The 21,309-nt window shown below is 36.5% G+C and overlaps 1 protein-coding gene across 1 annotated transcript in view; it reads right to left on the reverse strand.

Annotated features, from left to right (window-relative positions):
- Window positions 1-2,794: 2,794 nt before the first annotated feature.
- Window positions 2,795-21,309, reverse strand: part of LOC103288378 (T-cell activation inhibitor, mitochondrial-like) — a 45,086-nt gene continuing 26,571 nt past the window's right edge. The window contains 1 exon segment of the mRNA XM_054719926.1: window positions 2,795-4,004. Coding sequence (XP_054575901.1) covers window positions 2,795-4,004 — 1,210 coding nt within the window.

Below are 21,309 nucleotides of genomic sequence, written 5' to 3' on the forward strand. Positions count from 1 at the left end.
TCCTGTTTTATTTTCCTCTAATGTCAAATGCATATTCATATTAAGTCTCTGAAGCTACACAGGAAAACCATATTGTTCAGTGAATGTTAACCTTCACTGTTAGCAATCTTCCACCTCTAAGTTATCCTTTTTACAGTACCCAAATAATCTTTGTTCTAAAACATCAGTTTGGATTTGCCCCCTGCCCACTCTAGCCAAACAAAAGGTTATTCAAATGGCTTAATTTGGCTTCAGAAACTTTGTATTGAGTCACTACATTGTCACAGAATAGAAAGGGTGCTAACTGGCTTTGAAGTACCCTACAAGAGACATAATCCAGTCAGACAACGACATACATATGGACAGACTGATAAATACATTTGTACACAGAAAGAATATATGCAAAAGGACAAAGGAACAGTATGTTACTTTACATATATTTGTGGTTGTGTCTCCCTTTTCTCTAAGGTCTTTATTATATTTAGATAGATAGCTGTCTGAAAATTCGGTGGATTAATGTTTGGATGGAAAATAGATGTTTGGCTTTTGTCCAAGATTTTTAAATGACAAATCTACCAACATTTTAGCCATAAATCAGAATCTACAGCCAAATGCTTCAGCATATAATATTTAAGTTTTTGTTGATATATTATGTTTGTCAATTATGGTAATGTTTTAAATTATATTTTAACTTATAAAAGTAAATGAAGACACACTATGAATACTCATTAACATTATTCTGATATTTATTTTATTTCCTTTTTTAAATGTACTGGTCCAATGGGAATATTCACATAAAACATGCTTTTATAATGTCATTTATATTTTATAATTATGTATATATTTATATTGACTTTATACAAAACATTTCCTCAAACTTTTATCATGAGCATTTAATATTATTACAAATTCTATTATTATAAGGTTATTTATGTGTGCATATTATCTTATCATACGGATACAGAAAAATTACTTAGTAAAGATATATTACTTATTGTGACCCTTTGAATGTACACTCAATTTTTGATAGGATTTGTAACATTTTCATAGAAAAATATATACATTTGGAGCATTATATATATATTTACCCTGTGCTAATGGCTTTCAAGAATAAAAAGTAACATAAGATATGTTACTTATCAGGAAGAATAAATACACACATATACACACAGAGAAAAGATTAAATGAGAGTGTATATTAGTATAATACAATGAAATAAGTAGGTCAAAATCCCTTATGTTTTTAACCCAAATATATTGAATTCATTGCAATTCCCTCTCCCCCTGCTGGCTATAAAAATAAATCCTTATTCATATAAAAATTTCAATGTATATTAGTTAATAAATCTGGTCTATCCCATTAATACTGTTTAGAACTTTTTTTTAAAACCTTAAATGTGAGTTTCTATTGCCAATTACTTCTAAAGCATATCTCATTTGTAATTTTATTTTATTTTGTTTCTGATTAATATATATTTATTATGTAACAATTAATTTCAAGACAAAGTCCAATTCAAAACATATTACTGATTTTACAAAAGTTATAATCCAAACAAATTTTTCCAATAAATTTTCTTACGTAACCTCCCATCATTTGGCTCTGGAAACAACATTTGTTACATTAGAAAAAAAAAACGTAAGTACAGCTCTTAGGCACAGGTTAAAAGGGATGACACACACACCCTGGAATAATTACAAAACAGTATTTCTTTTGAATACACATTTGAATTTTAAGTTTAAATAACCAGTGTTTTAGATTAATTTAAAACATACTTCAAGAATGTTTTAAAACACATTTCCCTTGTAATGCACTGTGGGAAAAAAATTCCTCTCATTTCTTCTGCAGTAAGAGCCACAAAAATGGTGTCCCAAATAGGATTCACTTTGTCCTCTTGAGAAACAATGAAGAGGTTCTGGAACTGGTTAAAAATATCCTAAGAGAAGTAGCTGCAGAGAGAGAAGCCCTGTGCCTAGAGTGGCCACACCATGCCCCTTGGGGCAGGGCTGGCTGTCACCACGGGGACGTCCACACAGCTGCGGACCAGCGGTGGCTCTGAACACTGGTGGGAACAGCAAGGGTGACAGAATCCTGCCTGACTGGGACCATGTTACCCTTGACCCTACTTGCTGGGAATCTTTGGGAAACAAGAATTTTTCTGGGTCGTGTTTTCCATGGCCACGAATGAGTCACCTCATTAAATGATTCAGAAAAATTCACAGTCTGTTGGCTTCATGCTACAATTACACTATTTCAATGGGAAGGAAAACTTACAGGTTTAAAACTAAATTCTCTGTCACTGAAGATGTTCAATACCATATATTCATTCAATGGCTTTCCTCCTTCCATTTTTTTCTGTTTGGCAAAGTTTCATTATCTAGCTTTTGCTACCCATCAATCTTGTGTTTTGGACATCAACTGTCCACACTGGTTGCAAAATACATGTGTGTACTGATACATGGGATGTGACTGTGAAGATGCATGTTGAATTGGGTTACATATTTACCCACATTCACTCATATAAAAAATATGTATCTTTAACACTTACATACCACAAATACGTTCTTTCATCCCAACAGCTTTTTACCTAGTCTTGCCAATCAGATACGAAACACCATAAGATGGGGAGTGAAAACCTTTTTACATACAAGTTTCCCAGCGGAAATTAATTTTTAAAAATTAGTCTACGTTCAAAGCAGCAATCAGAAACTTTGTTCTTGTAGTAGGTAAATAATACTGTTATAGCAAATTGTGGACTTAAATAAGTTTAATTTAACAGCTTCTTTCTTAGTTCTTTAAAAAATAATACAGATTTGTGTCACTTAATCGTGTCTCCATTTTTCCAACTCCAAGGAATACAGAGGTCTCCGTCTTGCATAACGGAGTGAAAATGTGAAACGCAGAGGTGCATCCCTTGTAGGTAAGGCAGCGACTGCCCCAGAAGTCTCTGACAGCAATCCACCGTCTGCTTACTGGAAACGCTGGGCTCCTTATAGAACTTTTCCAGGGGAAATTTCTTTGTTGAAGCCTGTATCAATTCATCTTCAATAACCTTTAACTCGTCTTTCCTCTTCATGTTCTCTCTCGCCTGCTGGGCTCTGGTGAGAATGAACCACTGCAGGTTGGCTGGGTCGCAGAGCGTGGGGATGTTAAAATGCCCGAGTTCATGCAAACTGGGAGCGTATCTGTCACTGTTGAGGATCATCTGTAAGCCACGCAGACTTTGTGGGTGGAAAGGAACTCTGTTTTTCAACAGCCTCTTCTAGAACACGTCGAGAAGAGAGTAACACTCGTGCAGCGTCAGCACTGGCTGGAGCTCTTCAATATTAACCACCTGGATGTCCCCCAGAAGGTGGCTTATTTGGTCTTCTAGGAGCATTAGCCTCCTCTGAAGGTCGAAGTAACTCGGTAACCTTTCAAAAAGCTTCGTCCAGTGATGGTGGACATCCATTGTTCCCAGCATCACGTGGCCCACTGCACTGATCCCGGGACGGTCTGTAAATATTACTGTACATCCTTTTGCATTTTTAAGTGTTTCCAAGTTCTGCTGCGCTAAGCGGCCTACACTATGCAGCTGGCTCCAGCGATGGGCGAGGCCCCAGCTCCGCGGCCACCTGATATCTGAGAGCTGCAACTGCGGAGACAGTTCATCTGTTAAACGATCTAGTTCTTTTCTAAGTGGCAAACTGTTCTCCAGCTTTTTAATAGCACGTTTCCCATTGTTATCTAACCAGGATGTCAGGGTTGTTTCCATTGTTGAGACATGCTCGAGGTCTTCATCTGGGTCTTTGAATCCAGTAAAGGAGTGGTAAGACGTGTCCCATTTGAGGGGCCTGTCAGACATCCTCTTCGCCTCTTTGGGCGGCTGGGGACGCACATTGCTGTTCAAGCTTTGGACGTGTTCAACCGATAATCTGCAGGAGTTGAGAATATATAATACTGTGCTTAGCAGATCTCTGGTGTGCAGAGTAAATTTGACTGCTCGAAATTTTATATTTATATAACCATAAATATTGATATCTGTATAACTTGATAAGAACAAAATATAAAAAATAATGGCACATCCAATAGAAGCACAAATATGTAAACTTAATAATTTGTAATAACTTAAAGTCTACTTACAATAATAAAATCACCTTTAAATTTATATTAATGTATTATTTAATTAACATTTTCCCTTCTGGATATATCTTACATTATAGTAACTAATATAAGAGAAAAAAATTATACTTTGAAATAATGTCAAATAGGGTTATCATTTGTTATGTTTTTACAGGATTTCATCTCCGTGTAAAGATAAATTACTCTGTTGTGGCAAGAAACCATAATATGCTGTCTATCCTTCAAGGAAAATTACAAATTTGTATTTCTTCTTAACATTAAATAAGAAATATAGCAAGAATAAATAGGGGGCAAAATGAACAGGATGGGTACATCCAAGTCATGGCTGTCAGAATTCCAATTTTGCTTCCTAATCTACTCACTGTTGTGTGTAGAGCTAATGTTCAATCCCAATCATAATAGTGACAGCTTTCCCGACTCGAAAGGTTGCAAACATGAAAGATAAAGGGTAAATCAATCTTCAGATAATTTCTGTTCTAAGATAGTCTTGGGAGAGATAACAAATCATGCTCCTGTCTTGTCTTCATTTTTTTTGGTTTATAATTTGTTTTCCTTCTGAAACTATAAACTGTCTGTATTTATCAAATACTTTGAAATTTTATTAACATGAATAAAATGTTCATTTTTATATTGATTTGAGGCATGTCATAGGTTTCTATTCACATAATTATGCAATTAAAACCTTATTTATTTATTGGGCAATAAATTAGTATTTTCAAATGGCATTTAAAATATTTATTACTGTGCAATCCATAATGGTAGCATTTATTATTAAATGTGTTTCTAGGCAGTGTTTAGAAATAATTATAGCTAAATGCATTTTAATTTTTATTTATACAGTGTCCATTATTTGTGAAACAATTCTTCAAATTAATTGAGACACATGGCATTTTCTGCAACAGCATTGTTTTCAAATCAATATTTATAGTTATACTTGAAAAACAAATGAATCTCATTAATTAAAAATTTTTCAAAAAGTGCAGTGGGAAAATGTCCAGAAAAATAGTTTACAAATAAATATATATCCAATTAGCAAAATATTCTAAAACCACTGAGTAATAAGTGAACATTCCAACTAAGATAATTATGAAGGCTTATTTTCTCCTTTTAGTTTTACAAAATAATGCTCCAAATCAGCCATTGTTTGAAAATCACGCACTTTCATACTATCTTTAATGAAAGTGCATAGAATTGAACAAGTATTTGATTTGCAATATGCATGATCTGTGAAAAAAAGTATATATAATTTAATTTTTGAGTTTAATACAAATATTTTAAAAATACATGGAAATATAAATGTACAAGATGCTTACTGCAGCATTGTTTGTAGATACCAACATCTGAAAAGTATTCATTGGAAAATAATTAGCACATACATTTTAAATATTATGTTTAGGCTATTTTGCATGGACAATGCAATGCTTAAACAATGCATAAACAGGTTCTATGCTTATGAAACATTCTTTGAGAGATATATAACAGCCAAAAAAAATGAAGTGGAATGAATGCTATAAAAATGTACACTGTACTCTATAGGTTATGGTGTGTACCTAATCTAATCTTGAAGGGCTTCTTGAAGAAGTGATAGTTGATCTGAGGTCTGATGGATGAGTAAGAGTTTATCAAAGAAATGACCCAAGGAAGAAGAACTTCAGAATATGCTAAGAGCATAAAGAAGACTATATACAGAATATGCTAAATTGTTAAAGAAGGCTAAGCTGAGAAAAAAGTGTCCAGTAACAAGGGGAGAGTAGCTCGTATAAATGTAAAGAAGTACATAGAACAAATAATTAAAATACGTTTTCTTCAGGATGTAATGATTATGAGGAGTGAAGATACAGCAGAGTAAATTATGGATTTCAGATTTTTAACTTGAAAGGTAGTGGTATTTAAAGTATACGGAACAGAATAAGGTTTTGGATGTAATAAAGATTAATTCTGAGCTCACTTTAGTGTTGTGCATTTGATACGGTTAAGAGGCATAAAAGCAAAAAGGTCTTGGAGACATTTGCATTTCTCTGAACCATTGGAGAAATGACCATCTATACTAATAAAAGCGTAATATGCTAATTAGACCTGGACAAAGCCATGGTGGCAGGGCTGAGGCAGAGGCAGTTAGGGGTGATCAGGCCAGGAGGGGAGGGCAGTTGGGGGTGAGCAAGCCGACAGGGACGGGCAGTTGGGGGTGATCAGGCCAGTAAGGGGGGGGGGCAGTTGGAAGCAATCAGGCCAGTGGGGGGGGCAGTTGGGGGCAAGCAGGCTGGCAGTGGGGGGCAGTTGAGGGTGATCAGGCCAGTGGGAGGGGCAGTTGGGGGCAATTAAGCTGGCATGGGGGGGGCAGTTGGGGACGAGTAGGCTGGCTGAGAGGCAGTTGGGGGCAAGCAGGCAGAGTAGTTAGGGGCGATCAGGCAAGCAGGCAGGTGAGCGGTTAGGAGCCAGCGGTCCTGGATTGCAAGAGGGATGTCCGAGGGGTCCCAGATTGGAGAGGGTGCAGGCTGGACTGAGGGACACCCCCACCCAGTGCATGAATTTTGTGCACCAGGCCACTAGTGTGTATATATATATATATATATATATATATATATATATATATATATTTGGGAATCATCAATATAATTAAAGGCATTAGAATGGATGAAGTCAAGCAAGAGATCTGGACATAATACCATCTGAGACTGAGATGCAACCTTGACAGTTTCGCCTACTTACGGATTGGGTAGAAGAGGATGAAACTGAGTGGAGGGTGAAGAGGAGTAGCCACTAAATAAGAAGAAAATCTAAGAGGTGGTGTTTTTTAGGAAGCCAGGGGTAAGATTATTTCAAGGAGGGCAAGTGTGCTCAGCAGTGTCCAAAGAGCCCTCCAAAGCAACCAGGATGAAAAAATAAAACCTACAATTGAATGACATGGTAAAATATGAGTAAAAGAAATAGAGGTTGTTTCAAATATGTGGTATGTGCAGCAACCATTAATAAGTTCAGTGAGGTATGTGTGGAGGATGTAGAAATAAAGATGGCAAGATAATCAGTTTTTTGATATATTATGAAGGGAAGAGGAAAAAAAGAACTCTCTCTCTATATATATATGCTGGGAACTACAGTAGCAGTTGAGGAGGGTTTTTGTTTGTGTGAGCATCTACTGAAAAAAAAACTGGATAGGAAAGAACCTGTATAGAGAATGTTGGAAAATACAGGTTAAAAAAAAATTAAGTCAATGTAGATTTTGAGTGAATAAGATGCATATAAGAAAGTGGAACACCTCTCCAACACAAAAGAAGTAGAAAAAACCCCACACATGATGGACATGGGTGCCAGGCCTTTGGCAGAAAAAACTGAGTAGTCTGTCAATCTAGCGTTTTCTAGTTGATTGTGTACTAGAAGGCAACGTCTGCTGTTGTGAATACAGATGAAAATAGGGTTGCCAAGTTTTGCAGAGACTGGAGTTGATTTCGAAAGCTATCTAGAAAGATGAGTGCCATAGGGAAGTGTTGCAGTCATTCAGGACATTTTTCAGTGACCCTTAATGGTCAGTGTCTGTGCATTTGTGATGGAACCAATTCTTATAGGTAGTGATCAAAAGCCTGCATGGTTAGAGAAGGCAAATTATTTTATAAAGATTTTTGGCTTGCAAGATATATGTCCTAAATAAGAAGAATGCAGCAAGTTTTAGGATGCTGTGATGTGATAAAATCACAGATATTTGGAATCTAAGTTTAGAAGAAAGACACAAAAATGCAGGAATAAGGGCGAGGATGTCTAAGAAAATTGGATTTTCTATTATAGTGTAAATGTATCAATCCACAGAAATCTCCAGGTAGATATTTAAAACGTGTATTTTTAATAATTACTAGAGACTTGTACGTTATGGGTTAATTTTGACACCTGGCCTATTAAAGTTTTTCTTGATATTTATGTGTGGATCTCATTCACTATCCTTTGGCAGCTTCTAGTAAATATGAGAAACTTAAAAATTTTGTTGGATAATGCTGGATATCCCATTTGTGGGATAATGCTGGGTTGTATCTTTTTTAGGCAGTCCAAGAATAAAAGTAAAATTGCTCTTTTTAAAAACATATGTATTTGAAGACCAAGAGAAGTGGGAGGTAAGTTAGTAAGTAGGTGTCTAACTGACTAACAAACACTGGTGGGAAGGAAAATCATGTTTCGACTCCAGTAATCTGCATCAAGACTAAGAATTGTATTGTTTTTCTTGAGGAGGCAGCCAGATATTATCTCATGTTTGGGAGAAGCCGATTAAATAAATTATGTGACTTCCACAGGATGGGATTTATGCAGACTTTAAAAAGTACATTGATAAATTTGTACTTACGTGGAATAACATGATGCACTGACATCAAGTTATATTGTTACATTGTTAACTTTAAAAACTAGATTAATAAAAATACACATAATATAATTTTAAGGAAAAAATAATGATTTTTACAATGGCGAAAAACAAGATGTGTTAATGTTGAGATATGTAGGGTATACCATCCTTAGACTCATCCGAGTTCAGAATAAGTTGAGAGATGGATATATTATTTAGACATCTGGAAAATCAAAATATCAATGTTGCTACTGATAAAACAAAATGGCAGCCCAACTGTAAGTTTAACAGGAAGATTTGGGAAAACAGATGAAAAGGGATGACATTGTAGCAGGAAAAAGATTGTTAAAGATCAAAATGTGTATATACAAAAAATTATAATTTGCTTATATTAGTAATAACTTCTTTTCATCACAACAAGCTTTTATGGAAGAAAGAAAAACAAGTCCTAAAATGAGAGAACATATTTGCAACATATACACAATAGAGATTTAATAATTTTTAGAATGTAATACAATGGATATGAAAATTAACACACTTCTAGTCATTTTAAGTAGACAATCCCATCTTTTTCATTTGAATTTTAAAATGTCCCTGAATTCAGTTATCAGGCATTTTATTTATGCTTCAATACCTCTCAAATATACAGTTTTATGAGTGGCATTTTTATACAATAAAACTTGTAAAGGCTTTTCACCAACAGGCCTTCCATAAAGCAACTTCTAAAGGATATACTTCCAAAAGAAAGGTGTGAGGTAGAAAAAGCATTATATTTCATGATTTCAAGAAATATAAAAGTATAATTTTAGATGTTTATATTAGATATTTTTCTTTAACTGTACTTGACAAAATTATTAATTAATTGCTATAACCAAAGCCAGAAACATTGCTAGAATGAAATGATTTATCAACTAATATACACTGAGTGGCCAGATTATTATGATCTCTGAATGCATAATAATCTGGCCACTCAATGTGTGTGTGTCTGTGTGTGTGTGTGTGTGTGTGTATATATATATATATATATGTATATTAGAGGCCTGGTGCATGAAATCATGTATGGGTAGGGTAGGGTCTGGCCAGCCTGGCCAGGGGGAGGGGACATGGGCAGTTGGCCGGCCTGTCTGCTGGTTAAACTCCTGGTTGAGGAGACAACTTGCATATTAGCCTTTTATTATATAGGATATACACTGAGTGGCCAGATTATTATGCGTTCAGAGATCATAATAATCTGGCCACTCAGTGTATATTGAATGAAGTTTTTAAGGTATACCATTTCATATAGATAATCGAGGCCTGGTACATGAAGATTAGTGCGAGAATTGGCCTTCCTTCCCCTGGCTGCCAGCACTGCCTTCACTCTGGCCCAGAGCCACTTTTCTGCCTTCCCATGCTGCCCAGAGGCCCGGAGTGGCTGGGGTGGTGTGAAACGCCCCACCCCCAGCCACTTGGCACCTGTGTATGCACATTAACCCACCATTTTGTTGGGTTAATTTGCATACTCACTCCCGATTGGCTGGTGGGTGTCACGAATGTATCGTCAATTTGCATCTTTCTCTTTTATTAGTGTAGATTTTTGTCATGGTCTTCATAATATAAATCACAGCTATGGTAAATTTTAATGGTGATTATTTAAGGGTAAAAATACTATTGAACTTAAGATAATTAAATTAATCAATCTTCATCCTTTTCTCCCTATTCCTAGCAACTATTATATTAAACTAATCCAAAGTACCCTTTCTTCTTCCAAAGTTGTTTTATATCCTTACTACATTATTAGATCAAGCTTATATCTATAAATTATTTTACCCTATATGAAATACCGTACAATTTCTACCTAAGATGATTTTTATTTCTTTGTTCTTTTTCTATTTCTCTTTTGGTAAATGCAATAATTGGTCTAAAAAATGAAGCATTTAAAGTGTCAGTTTAATCATTTTGGAAAAAATATTTTTGAGGGTTCAATATGTGCCATGAGTACAGTTGGAAAATAAACAGACTAAGATGAAAATACAGTTTTATTCCTATCAATAATAGGCTTAGGGTCCAGCAGAGAAGCAGAATGTTAATTATATAAGTTCAACTTAGTATTTTAGGTATATAGCATGAAAACAATTCCTTAGCCCTCTGAAGGAAGGCATCTACACTAATAAAAGAGAAAGATGCAAATTGACCGTACCTTTGTGATGCCCACCAGCTAATCAGGAGTGAGTATGCAAATTAACTCAACAAAGATGGTGGGTTAATTTGCATACTAAGGTGCCAAGCGGCCGGGAGCAGGGCGTTGCGCACCACCCCAGCTGCCCCGGGCCTCTGGGAAGCGTGGGAAGATGGAAAGGCAGCTCCAAGCTGGAGAGAAGGTGATGCTGGCAGCCAGGGGAAGGAAGGCCCATTCTTGCATGAATCTTCATTCATCAGGCCTCTAGTCTATAAATAAAAACAAAAACAAGAACATTTTTTGCTTTATATAGAGTATCCTATATAATAAAGAGCTAATATGCTAATTAGACCAGAAGGCAGAACGACCTTCCAGCAAGACCTTCCGTAATTACCAGTGGACAGGGCCGTGAGGCCATGAGGCAGCTGGAGCCATGTGGCAGTCAGGGCTGCAAGAGCTGAGCCCCTTGCATGAATTTTGTGCATTGGGCCTCTAGTTTTTTTTATATACAATAAACTTTCTAATTTATTTTAACTTCAGGGAGATTATGCCAGCTCATTATTTCCAGAAAGTCAGTGTCCACTCAAAGGGTTATTTGCTTAAATCTAGAAAAACATATTTTTCTGCCTTATAAATGAAGACAAAATTCCACTTTAATAAAATCCATTGAGTACATATCCTCCATATGAAGGAAATGGAGAGAAACCATTAAGTGTTTTCTGGGATAGCCACAATAACTGGACATGGACTGAGAAAAGCTTCATATTTCTTAAGTGTATCAAAAAACATAAAATAGTGTTTAATCAAATTCCTCACCTGCCATCAAAAATTGAGGTTGCTTATTTTTTATTCAGATATTTAACTATAGCTGCCAAAAAACATTTTGGACATATGTAATAATTTGTTAAAATATCGATTAGGTGAGTAAATTCCAAAATCTAGAATTATTTATGGTAGAATTCCCATGATATAATACATAGAAAATCATTGTTCTAATTTTCTCACTAAAATAATATTCACATCACCACTGCTTGTCTTCGGACTAGTTATAAACTCATGAGGTGGCCCTTGTAGAAGAATTCTAGGAACTGTTTGTTGTAGTTTTTCTTGGTGGTTGTGGTTGTGATTCTTTTTAAAGCAAAAACCACAGAAATAAAATAATCCATCTCCTTAGTTGTCAATTGGTATATCTGTATGTGAAGGCTAACAATGCCACAGCAACCGTGATGCTATTCAGAATGTCCAGATGACAGTGGTTAAAATAGGGTCCTTGAGAATATCAGTAATGTTCTGCTTGGAAGCCTGCCATAATATAGGATTCAATATACTTTAAAAGGATTTAAACCAGTTTAAGTAAAAATACATACTCGTGTATTTATGTGTTTTTATATTTTCACTTATTTTCTGTCAAAGCATACTAACTAGAATGCTTATTAGAAAACATTATTAAAGGTGATTTTCAGGAACAGTCTCTGGAGTCAATTCACCTGAGGTCAATTCCTTCCCAATCGAATCAATCTATGAGATTATTATCAAGTTGTCAGTCTCTCTGAACTTAAGATTGGTTACCTGAACAATGAGACTTGTCATGAAAATTAAGAAAATTACTATAAGGCGCATTAAAGATTGCTCCAAATATTATAGGCAGAAGGTACATCTTAACTAATGACATCATTGTTGCAGATGGGTATCCTATGACTCAGGCATGTGACAGTATCAAAGCCTATCTACAAGTGTTACCTAAAGGTTTTTCACAATATGAATACTGTGGGAACTTAAAATTTACCAGATAAAATTTCTAAGAACTTTTTAAAAAATATAATACTAAACTATGTATATTCACTGAATTTTTCAGGTTTATGCATCTCATCACTTGACTTTGTAGAGTTCTATACAAAAGATTAAAAAAAAATTTTGGAGAAAATTGTTCTTTAAACACTTAATTTTCCAATAAATAAATAAAAAAGAAATAGTTGATTCTATAACTAAGACAAAGGAAATAGAAGCTGAGACAGAAACACCTTATGGCACTAGAGAATAAAGAAAATATCTAAATAATGATTATGTATTTAAAGAGAGATCATCCATTTGACTGAGTTCTCAATGGTCTCAGATGATTTGAGCATAAAATATGTATAAAGATAATAATACTAGTAGATTATAATATACTAGTGACCAGTACACAGATTCATGCACATTGACAGGAAATAAATTAGAAGCTGGCTAGCAGGGTGGGACTGGGCAAGATGGGCTGGAGAAGCCCTGGAGCCAACCTCCCTCGGTCCCTCCCCCGCAGGCCGAACCTGGGGCGGCGCCGGGGCTCAAAGGGCATCTGGGAAGTGAGTGGGGTCCCTCTGGTAGGTGGGGTCCCTCAGCCTGGCCTGCTGGGATTGGGCCAAACCCGGCTCTCTGACATCCCCTGGGGGGTCCCAGAGTGCAAGAGGGCACTCTGCAAAGTTGGTGTCGTTCAGGGTGTGGAACACAAATGCAAGTGTGTATTAAACCAGATTCTGGACTGACAGTGCCCCAGCAACAACATAACCCATGGCTGAAGGTGGAATCATGTGGCCCCATGAGGATTTGGGCTCCCTCCTCTCTGGTCTTGGGGTGCATCACCCAAGAACCTCTGCTGCCAAGTCACTGCAGCTCGGCAGCACCTGCATTGGGTGTCTGCCCCCTGGTGGTCAGTGCGCATCATAATGACCGGTGGTCAGATGGTCAGACACTTAGCATGTTAACCTTTTATATAGAGAGAGACTAAAATACCTACTTTGATTCCATACAGAAATAAACAACTGAGTAAACAAATAGGGGAGTTGAAACAGTTCTTCCTTATAGTAGAAATCCAATATACATGTAGAAGAAATAATAGAAATAGAAATTAACATTATCAAACACCACAATAATAATTGTTGCAGGCAAGGATAATCAAGGTTGGATAGTGCATACTCCTCAGTGTAATATACATAGAAGAGCATATTACTTTGGTCACTGTACAGGTGTCTAGGGCTTCCATACCAAAATACCACAAACCAGGTGGATTAAAACTATAAAACTTTATTGTGTCACAGTTGTGGAGGCCAGAAGTCTTAAATGAAGGTGTCAGTAGAGCCATTCTCATCCTGAAACATGTAGAAGAAAATCCTTTCTTCCCTCTTCCTAGCTTCTGGTGGAGGCCATTACTCTTTGGCATTCCTTAGTTTGCAACTGCTTCACTCCAACCTCTGCCTCTGTCATCACATGTCTTTCTTCCTGCAAATCTGTACATTCCCACAGCCTTCATTCTCTCTAATAAGGACACTGCCCTTGGATTAAGGGCCTCACCCTAATGACCTCATCTTACTTTGATTATCTATGTGAAGACCCTATTTTCAAATAAGGTTATATTCACAGGAAACAGGAATTAGGACTTCAACATCACATTGGAGAGGAGTGACATTTCAATTTATAAAAGTTGTATCCTTGACAACATATATATATGTATATTGAATGAAACTAGGGAGCTATGACAAATAAATGCAATGTAGAACATGAATTGGATGTTGAACCAGAGAAGAAGATGTTAGTGGGAAATTAATGATATTTGAATAATGTCTGAAGTTTAGTTAATAGTATTATATCTATGTTAATTTCCTCATTTCCATAACTTTTATTAAGTTTATATAAGAGGGTACCATTTCCCAGCCAGCATGGCTCAGTGATTGAGCATCGACCTATGAACCAGAAGGTCACAATTTGATTCCAGGTCAGGGGACATGCCCAGGTTGTGGGCTCAATTCCCAGTGTGGGGCGTGAAGGAGGCACCCAATTGATAATTCTTTCTCATCATTGATCTTCTTCTCTCTCTCTCCATCTCTGAAATCAATTAAAGAAAAAAAAGGGTACCATTAGAATCTGGGTGAAAACTGTAAGTAAACTAAATTTTTTAAGCTTTTATAAATCTTAATTATAAAAAAAATAAGTATTTTAAAAATATATTTTATTCAGTAACTATTTCCTTAAAACACAAATGATCAGCATCTAAACTTGTAAACTGTCTGAAAACTAGTGGAAAAGGGTGTCATACAAAAGGGGAAAATGTGACCACTATAAAAATAATTGTTTTACTTTGAAGTCCCTTGTCAGATAAAGATAAAATAGATTAAAGTCATAAGAAAGGAAAATAATGCTTTATGACCACCGTACTATAGAGTTCTATTCCTGTGAAAAGTTATATCTGTTTGTTCAAAGATGTACAAAGGACAAGAAGAAGTTGGTAGTGCAGATAAGGGTATGTATAAAGTCCATGCATTGTTCAACTGACATTGAAAATAAGTGTGTGCTAAACAACTGACCTTACCCATTGTCGGACCTTTGCCCCTGGCTCCTGGGAGATAATTCCTAAACTGTTGAAATGGAGTCGAAGCTAACAGAAAATCATTGTGAAGGCTTTGTGTACAGAGTATCAGCTCAACCAACAGAGGGCTGTGGGCAGAGTTTGGCCATAGAGGAAAGCAGGGAATGAGATGTCCATAAGGTGCTTTGAAAAAGTCTGACATTTTTCTGAAAATGTAAAAAGCCATGCATATATGTGTAGGGCTTTGTACATGCCCTGTAGGTATCTGAGAAAACCCTTATCTCTCATCTCCAGCTGATCATGAGACTCTGCACACACAGAAGAGTGAAGACTAAGGCAGAGTTTTAAATTGCCAGGCGTTGCAGCCAGCCCCAAATATGCACAGGGAACACCTTGTCAAAATGGGAGACATCTTTGTTAATTAAGAACATCTCTATGTAATCTCTTTCAATATACTAAAAACAACTGAATCATGAACTTTAAAGATTGAATTTTATAGCATGTATGTAAAGTATATCTCAATAAATATATTTAAATAATAAGAAAACTTTTAGAAAGCCATAATATCTTACAAATAGAAATACATAAGAATAGCTTTATATAGAAAACTAATTTAGGTTAACATTTAGTCACTTTCCAGTGCTTAAGTTTGTACATGTTCTTGTCTAATAAGATTTTCATATGTATTTATAACTTTAAAATTTATATTCAATGAATGACTCACTTTATTTTACATATTTACTTTGAAAAATAGTTTTCTTCCCAGAAATTGCTGCTTATTGTGAAATTGTATTAGTTATAGACACAGCCAGCTTAAAAAAAAAAAAGAAAAAGAAAGAAACGTGTCCCTTCATCTTCAAAATTTCTGTTGCATGACTTACCTCATTATCCACTTAAAGCAGGTACAAGAATGTTGAATTAAAACGAATCTCAGTTTTGAGAGCTTTGGAAAATGTCAAGTTGTTTTGAAGTAATATGTTTCTCACTAATGTTCTATTCCCTACACTGCACCAGGACACAGTAAAGTCACTGATGCTCTGCAAATTTAAATAAATAAATAAATAAATAAACAAATAAATAAATAAATAAAATTGACTTCATTTTTTTGTTATGCAGTCTTAAAAAATTCTGTATCTCTATTTCATTGTTCTCTCTACACAAGTATACACACACACACACACACACACACACACACACACACATTGTTGACCTGTTATTTACAAATACCTGTGTCTTATTAGTTCTACATTCTCTGTAAACTATAAGAGTTTACAGAGGAACAGAATAATGCAAGTAAGAAAGTTTAATATTCTTGAAAAATCCAAACACTTGTCAAATAGAACAAAACTAGACCTAAGTAAGCAGAGACTTCATTCAAGATTATAATAGGGAGAGTGTGCAAACCTCAGTTTGCAAGCATCTAATCCAACCAGAAAAGGCCTTACTTCAATAAGGACAGGAAAGCAGGACCTGCAGGAACTTGTGGGGAGGAGGCCAAGCAAGTGGGCCAAGTGGGGGGAAAAACAGGACATTTCTACAGGAGATGTTTCTTCCTGAGGTGAGCCAAGTCTCAGATTGAACTGTTAAAATGGGGTATTTTGCACCTCGGTGTTTATTTAAACTTGGGGCAATCCAAACACTAACGTTGGAGCCAGTGAAGCAAAATTAAATTTCATCAAGCCAAATCAGTGGATGAGTGGTGGATGATTGTGATCACTTGTCCACTTTCAATTATGTTTGAGAGTTAATTGTAAAAGGCAAACATAGAAAAATAACAGCAGATATCAACTATTTCTGTGAGGCAATCTCTACATGCATGTAATTGCACACACACACACACACACACACTCCCACACAAAGATCTATATCTCCCTATTAAATTCTGCAGAATATATTAGATTTTCTGTGGTTAATCTCCTAAAGTTAATTTTAAAATTATCAATCTCTGTTTCATCACTGAAGTATACTTCATATTTATCTAGTAATAACCATCATCATAGTCCTAAGAGTTTGAATTTAGAATTGAAAATTCCATCTCCATTCTACTCAGTACATATAGAGAGAACTTCAGATGAATTCGCTCAGAGTCTCAGACCCTAATTTTATAATTTTAAAATTATTTAAAACATATTTCATATAGCATTAAAAGGCTAATTTCAAAAACAATATAGTGGACATGGGAGAGAGAAAGACAAAGGCCAGACAGAGAGAAAGAAATATACCTTACCCTGCTTTCTTTCAAACTTCATTGGGAACATCAGTATTTATTAAAGCAAACATTGCATTTACTTTTAATGTCATAATCAAATAAGAACTTGCCACAGCGTGAAACAAGTACATGTTCAAAGTACATGTTTGTTATTTTTTTTCTTTTAAAGATATATTTTAAAGATATATTTATAATCTTGAAGGATTTTGAAAAAAGTCCCAATCCTACCTAATAAAAGAGTAATATGCAAATTGACTGCACCTTTGCTACACCCAAGCCAGGCCCGCCAGCCAATCAGGGTGAGTATGCAAATTAACCCAACCAAGATAGTGGTTAATTTGCATACATAGGTGCCCTGAGCGGATCCCCTGTGACGGATCGCAGGGAGCTGGGAGTCCTGGAGCAGACCCCCTGCAATTGATTGCAGGGAGCTGGGGTGGCTTTGGCCTGGTGCAGGAATGGACCCCCTGCAATCGATCCCAGGGAGCTGGGTGTCTGCTCCGGCCCCAGGCTGAAAGCCTCCAGTGGAGGCTTTTGGCCTGGTACTGGAGCAGACCCCCTGCAATCGATCACAGGGAGCTGGGGATTGCTTCAACCTGGTGCAAGAGCGGACCCCCTGTGATCGATCGCCTGGGCAGGGAGCTGGGGGTCTGCTTTCGGCCTGGGCAGGAGCGCACCCCCTGCGATTGATCGCAGGGAGCTGGGGGTCCACTCCTGCCCAAGAGGCTTTCAGTCTGGGCAGGCCTGGGCAGGGACAGAGCCGGCAATCAGAGGGAGCAGAAGAGGCCTTCCCAGGCCTAAAGCTTCAGCCAGAGGCTTTAAGCCTGGGCAGGGCCCAGCCCTCGATTGGTGTGAAATATAGGGGAAACACCTTTTCTGACTGCACATTGGCTAAGCTCCCTGTATGCCACTGGTGATATTCTTAGTAACTTGGGTAATAAGAATCCAAAAAGGTGATCTAGGGTTTTTCCACCACACTCCTGGAGAAAAAAATGAAGGTCAGCTGCTGGAGGGCTAAGAAATGTCATATCCTGCCCTAGCCGGTTTGACTCAGTGGATAATGCCTTGGCCTACAGACAACAGGCTCTGGGTTCAATTCTGATCAAGGGCATGTACCGAGGTTGCAGGCTCCTCCATGGCCGGGGCCCAGATCAGGGCTCATGCACGAGGCAACCAATCAAAGTGTTCCTCTCACTTTGATGTTTCTCTCTGTCTTTCCCTTTCTCTTCCACATTCTCTAAAAGTCAATGGAAACATATCCTCAGATGAGGATAAAAAATAAATAAATAAATGCATATCCTATGAAAGACACATCTTAAAAATGCCTAAAGAAAGTTTTCATTTTTTCTTGGTGAAGGGACTGGAGTCCGTGTTGATTAAAACACCTTGGTGGCTATGGTGACTGGCAGTGGCTTCAGCAGTGGGGTGATGGAGCTGGTGCATTCCCCTGATCAGCCCAGTTGCCTCCCAGAAAGAGAGGCCAGACTGCGGCTTAGGTACACTCCCTGTGGGCGCAGGCCTAAGCCGTCAGTAGGACATCCCCTGAGAGCTCCCAGTATGTGAGAGGGGGCAGGTTGGGCTGAGGGACCCCCAGCCCCCAGTGCATGAATTTCGTACACTGGGCCCCTAGTATTTTAATAAAGTTTCTGTAAAACATGCGTGAGATTAATATTGCTTCAAAATTTACAACATAAAAACAAAAATTAACAATTAATAGTTTGATTTAAGATGTTTGTATTTATTATGTATAAGATGAATAGCCCTGGAAAATAAGTGTCTTCCTTTAAAACAAAGGGCAGATTTGCTAACTGCCTTGAAAGATTAGAAATAGTTGTCTTTTCCCAGAGCAAAGGACTGACAGGCACACTTACTTCCTGTCATATTTGGGCAGCCTAAGCGCAGGATTCTCCTGTAATACAAACCGTGCATGTGCGAGCATCCGTTTTGGCTCACATTTGTGGCCCTCACTGGGCTTTGGTGTAGGAGGAACTGGAAAAGATATGTTGAATTTTATATGTTTGTTCTGCCGAAATAATGTCCTTTGTTTCTATCCCTGGAGTTAAATGTCTTCTAGCAGCATCTATAAAACTGTGTTCAACTAACTCATTGGCTTTTAAGTAAAAGGGTAAAATCTTGGAGCCTTCACAGTTCTTGACATTTAATAGCTCCGTGACTTTTGAAAAGTGTACTAACTCCCTAGGGGTGTTGTAGCAAAGTAGCATAAAGTGGATGACTTAAAACCACAGAAATGAATTCTATCATTGTTCTGGACACTAGAAGTCCAAAATCAACTTGTCAGCAGGCCATGCTCCATGCTCCCCCTTGTGCTGTAGGCAGAATCTTTCTGAGCCTTCTTTGTATCTCTTGGTGGTAGCTGTCCATCTTTTACGTTCCTTGGCTTTCGGTTTTATCACTTCAGTTTCTGCTTCTACCATCACATGGCATTGTCTGCGTGTGACTCCGTGCCTGTGTCCAAATTTCACCTGAATCTAGTGTGACCTCATTTTAACTGAATGGCATCTAAAATGACCTAACATCCATTTAAATTTACATTCTTAGTTCACATATCTTCTTGCATTTTAGAGATAATTCAACCCATTATAGACATGTTGTAGGACCTCTGAGTACTTCAGCTGTCTCATCTGTAAAGAGGGAATAATTATTATCAACAGAATGGGATTAAATCAGTTATTATAAGTAAAATACTTGGATGAGTACCTTTGTTAGCTATTATATTTATATTATAATGTAATATAATTGCTGTTACTATTATATTATAATCATATATACTAATATATATATTTACACACACACATATATATATGAAACATTATCATTTCATTTGGGAGGACATAGATAGTGAATTATATAAATAATGAAAATTTGAATAAGTATTAATATATATAAAGGCAATCAACAATATATTATCAATGTCATAACTTTGCATTATGTCAATATTTTCATTTTCACTTAGTTCTGTGAAACTGTGGTATTTAGCAACTTAAAAAGAAAATGGGGTTTTGCAATTTAAGTATATTACTCATATGGATGGGGATTCTGAGAGCTGTAGAAAATGTCAAGTTGTTACACATTGATTAAAAATTATCGATGTAGCTCTTGACAAAACAAGTATAGTAACACTTGTCAAAACTTATAAAATGTGTAATAAAACTAAGTAACAGTTATAGAAATGTAATCTGATGTTAATATTGCCTGAGAACATTGTAAAAACATTACCTAAAAAAAAAAAAGATATTGCCTACTATCTCTCAATTTCATATAATGTATTTTTCTAATAAATCATCATTGTAATCCCTGAATCCCTGGGTCTCTCATCCCAGACCTCACTTTTTTATTTTATTTATTTATTTATTTATTTTACCTATTTTAACAACAAACCTGCCTGCTATTCCATAAGGAAGACCTATTCTCCATAAAGAGAACCCTTCCTAAGGAAATGTATATATTGCCCTAGCATTCAATAAGTATTTATCTTAACTGCTATTATGTCTCAAGATTTCTTTGGTTTTCAATATCATTATTTAAAGCATTGTCCTTGACATTTAAGATGGTTATGATTTACGTATGACTTAAAATTGAAATATCAAGATATCAAAAAACACAATCATTCCAATCATTCATTCACATCCCCAAGAGAAATAATTATGTATGTCAAGATGGCATTTATAACCTTTATATTTTGAAAGGTTGCAATTGAAATTTGAATAAAAATTTTGCATGATTTAAATTAGTTAATGAAACAAATTAAATGATTTATGACTATAATATGATTTTTTTCCAAAAGAATTGTGTAGAGAAAATATTTACCTGAAATAGGTAGTATGTTTTACCAGTATTTGGAAAATTAGTGACTATCTGATCCAATGTATTTATGCGCCTTTCTATAGTAGCACTGGAAAGGATATTTTAACAAATGGATTAGATAATAAGAACCAAGCCTATACCAAGGAATAGATCAATATTCCATTTTTATTCAGCAGTTATTTAAGTACTGATGCATATATCACAATATCTATCTATATAAAACCCTAATATGCAAATCGACCAAATGGCGGAACAACCTGCCGAACGACCGATAGGTGGGGGGCAGGCTGGTGAGCAGGCGGCAGTAGGCCACCAGCCAAGGCGGGTGCCAGTGGGGCCCCCCTGATTGCCCCGCTGGT

This window comes from Eptesicus fuscus, chromosome 8 (genome assembly GCF_027574615.1).
Source record: "Eptesicus fuscus isolate TK198812 chromosome 8, DD_ASM_mEF_20220401, whole genome shotgun sequence".
Lineage (NCBI taxonomy): Eukaryota > Metazoa > Chordata > Mammalia > Chiroptera > Vespertilionidae > Eptesicus > Eptesicus fuscus.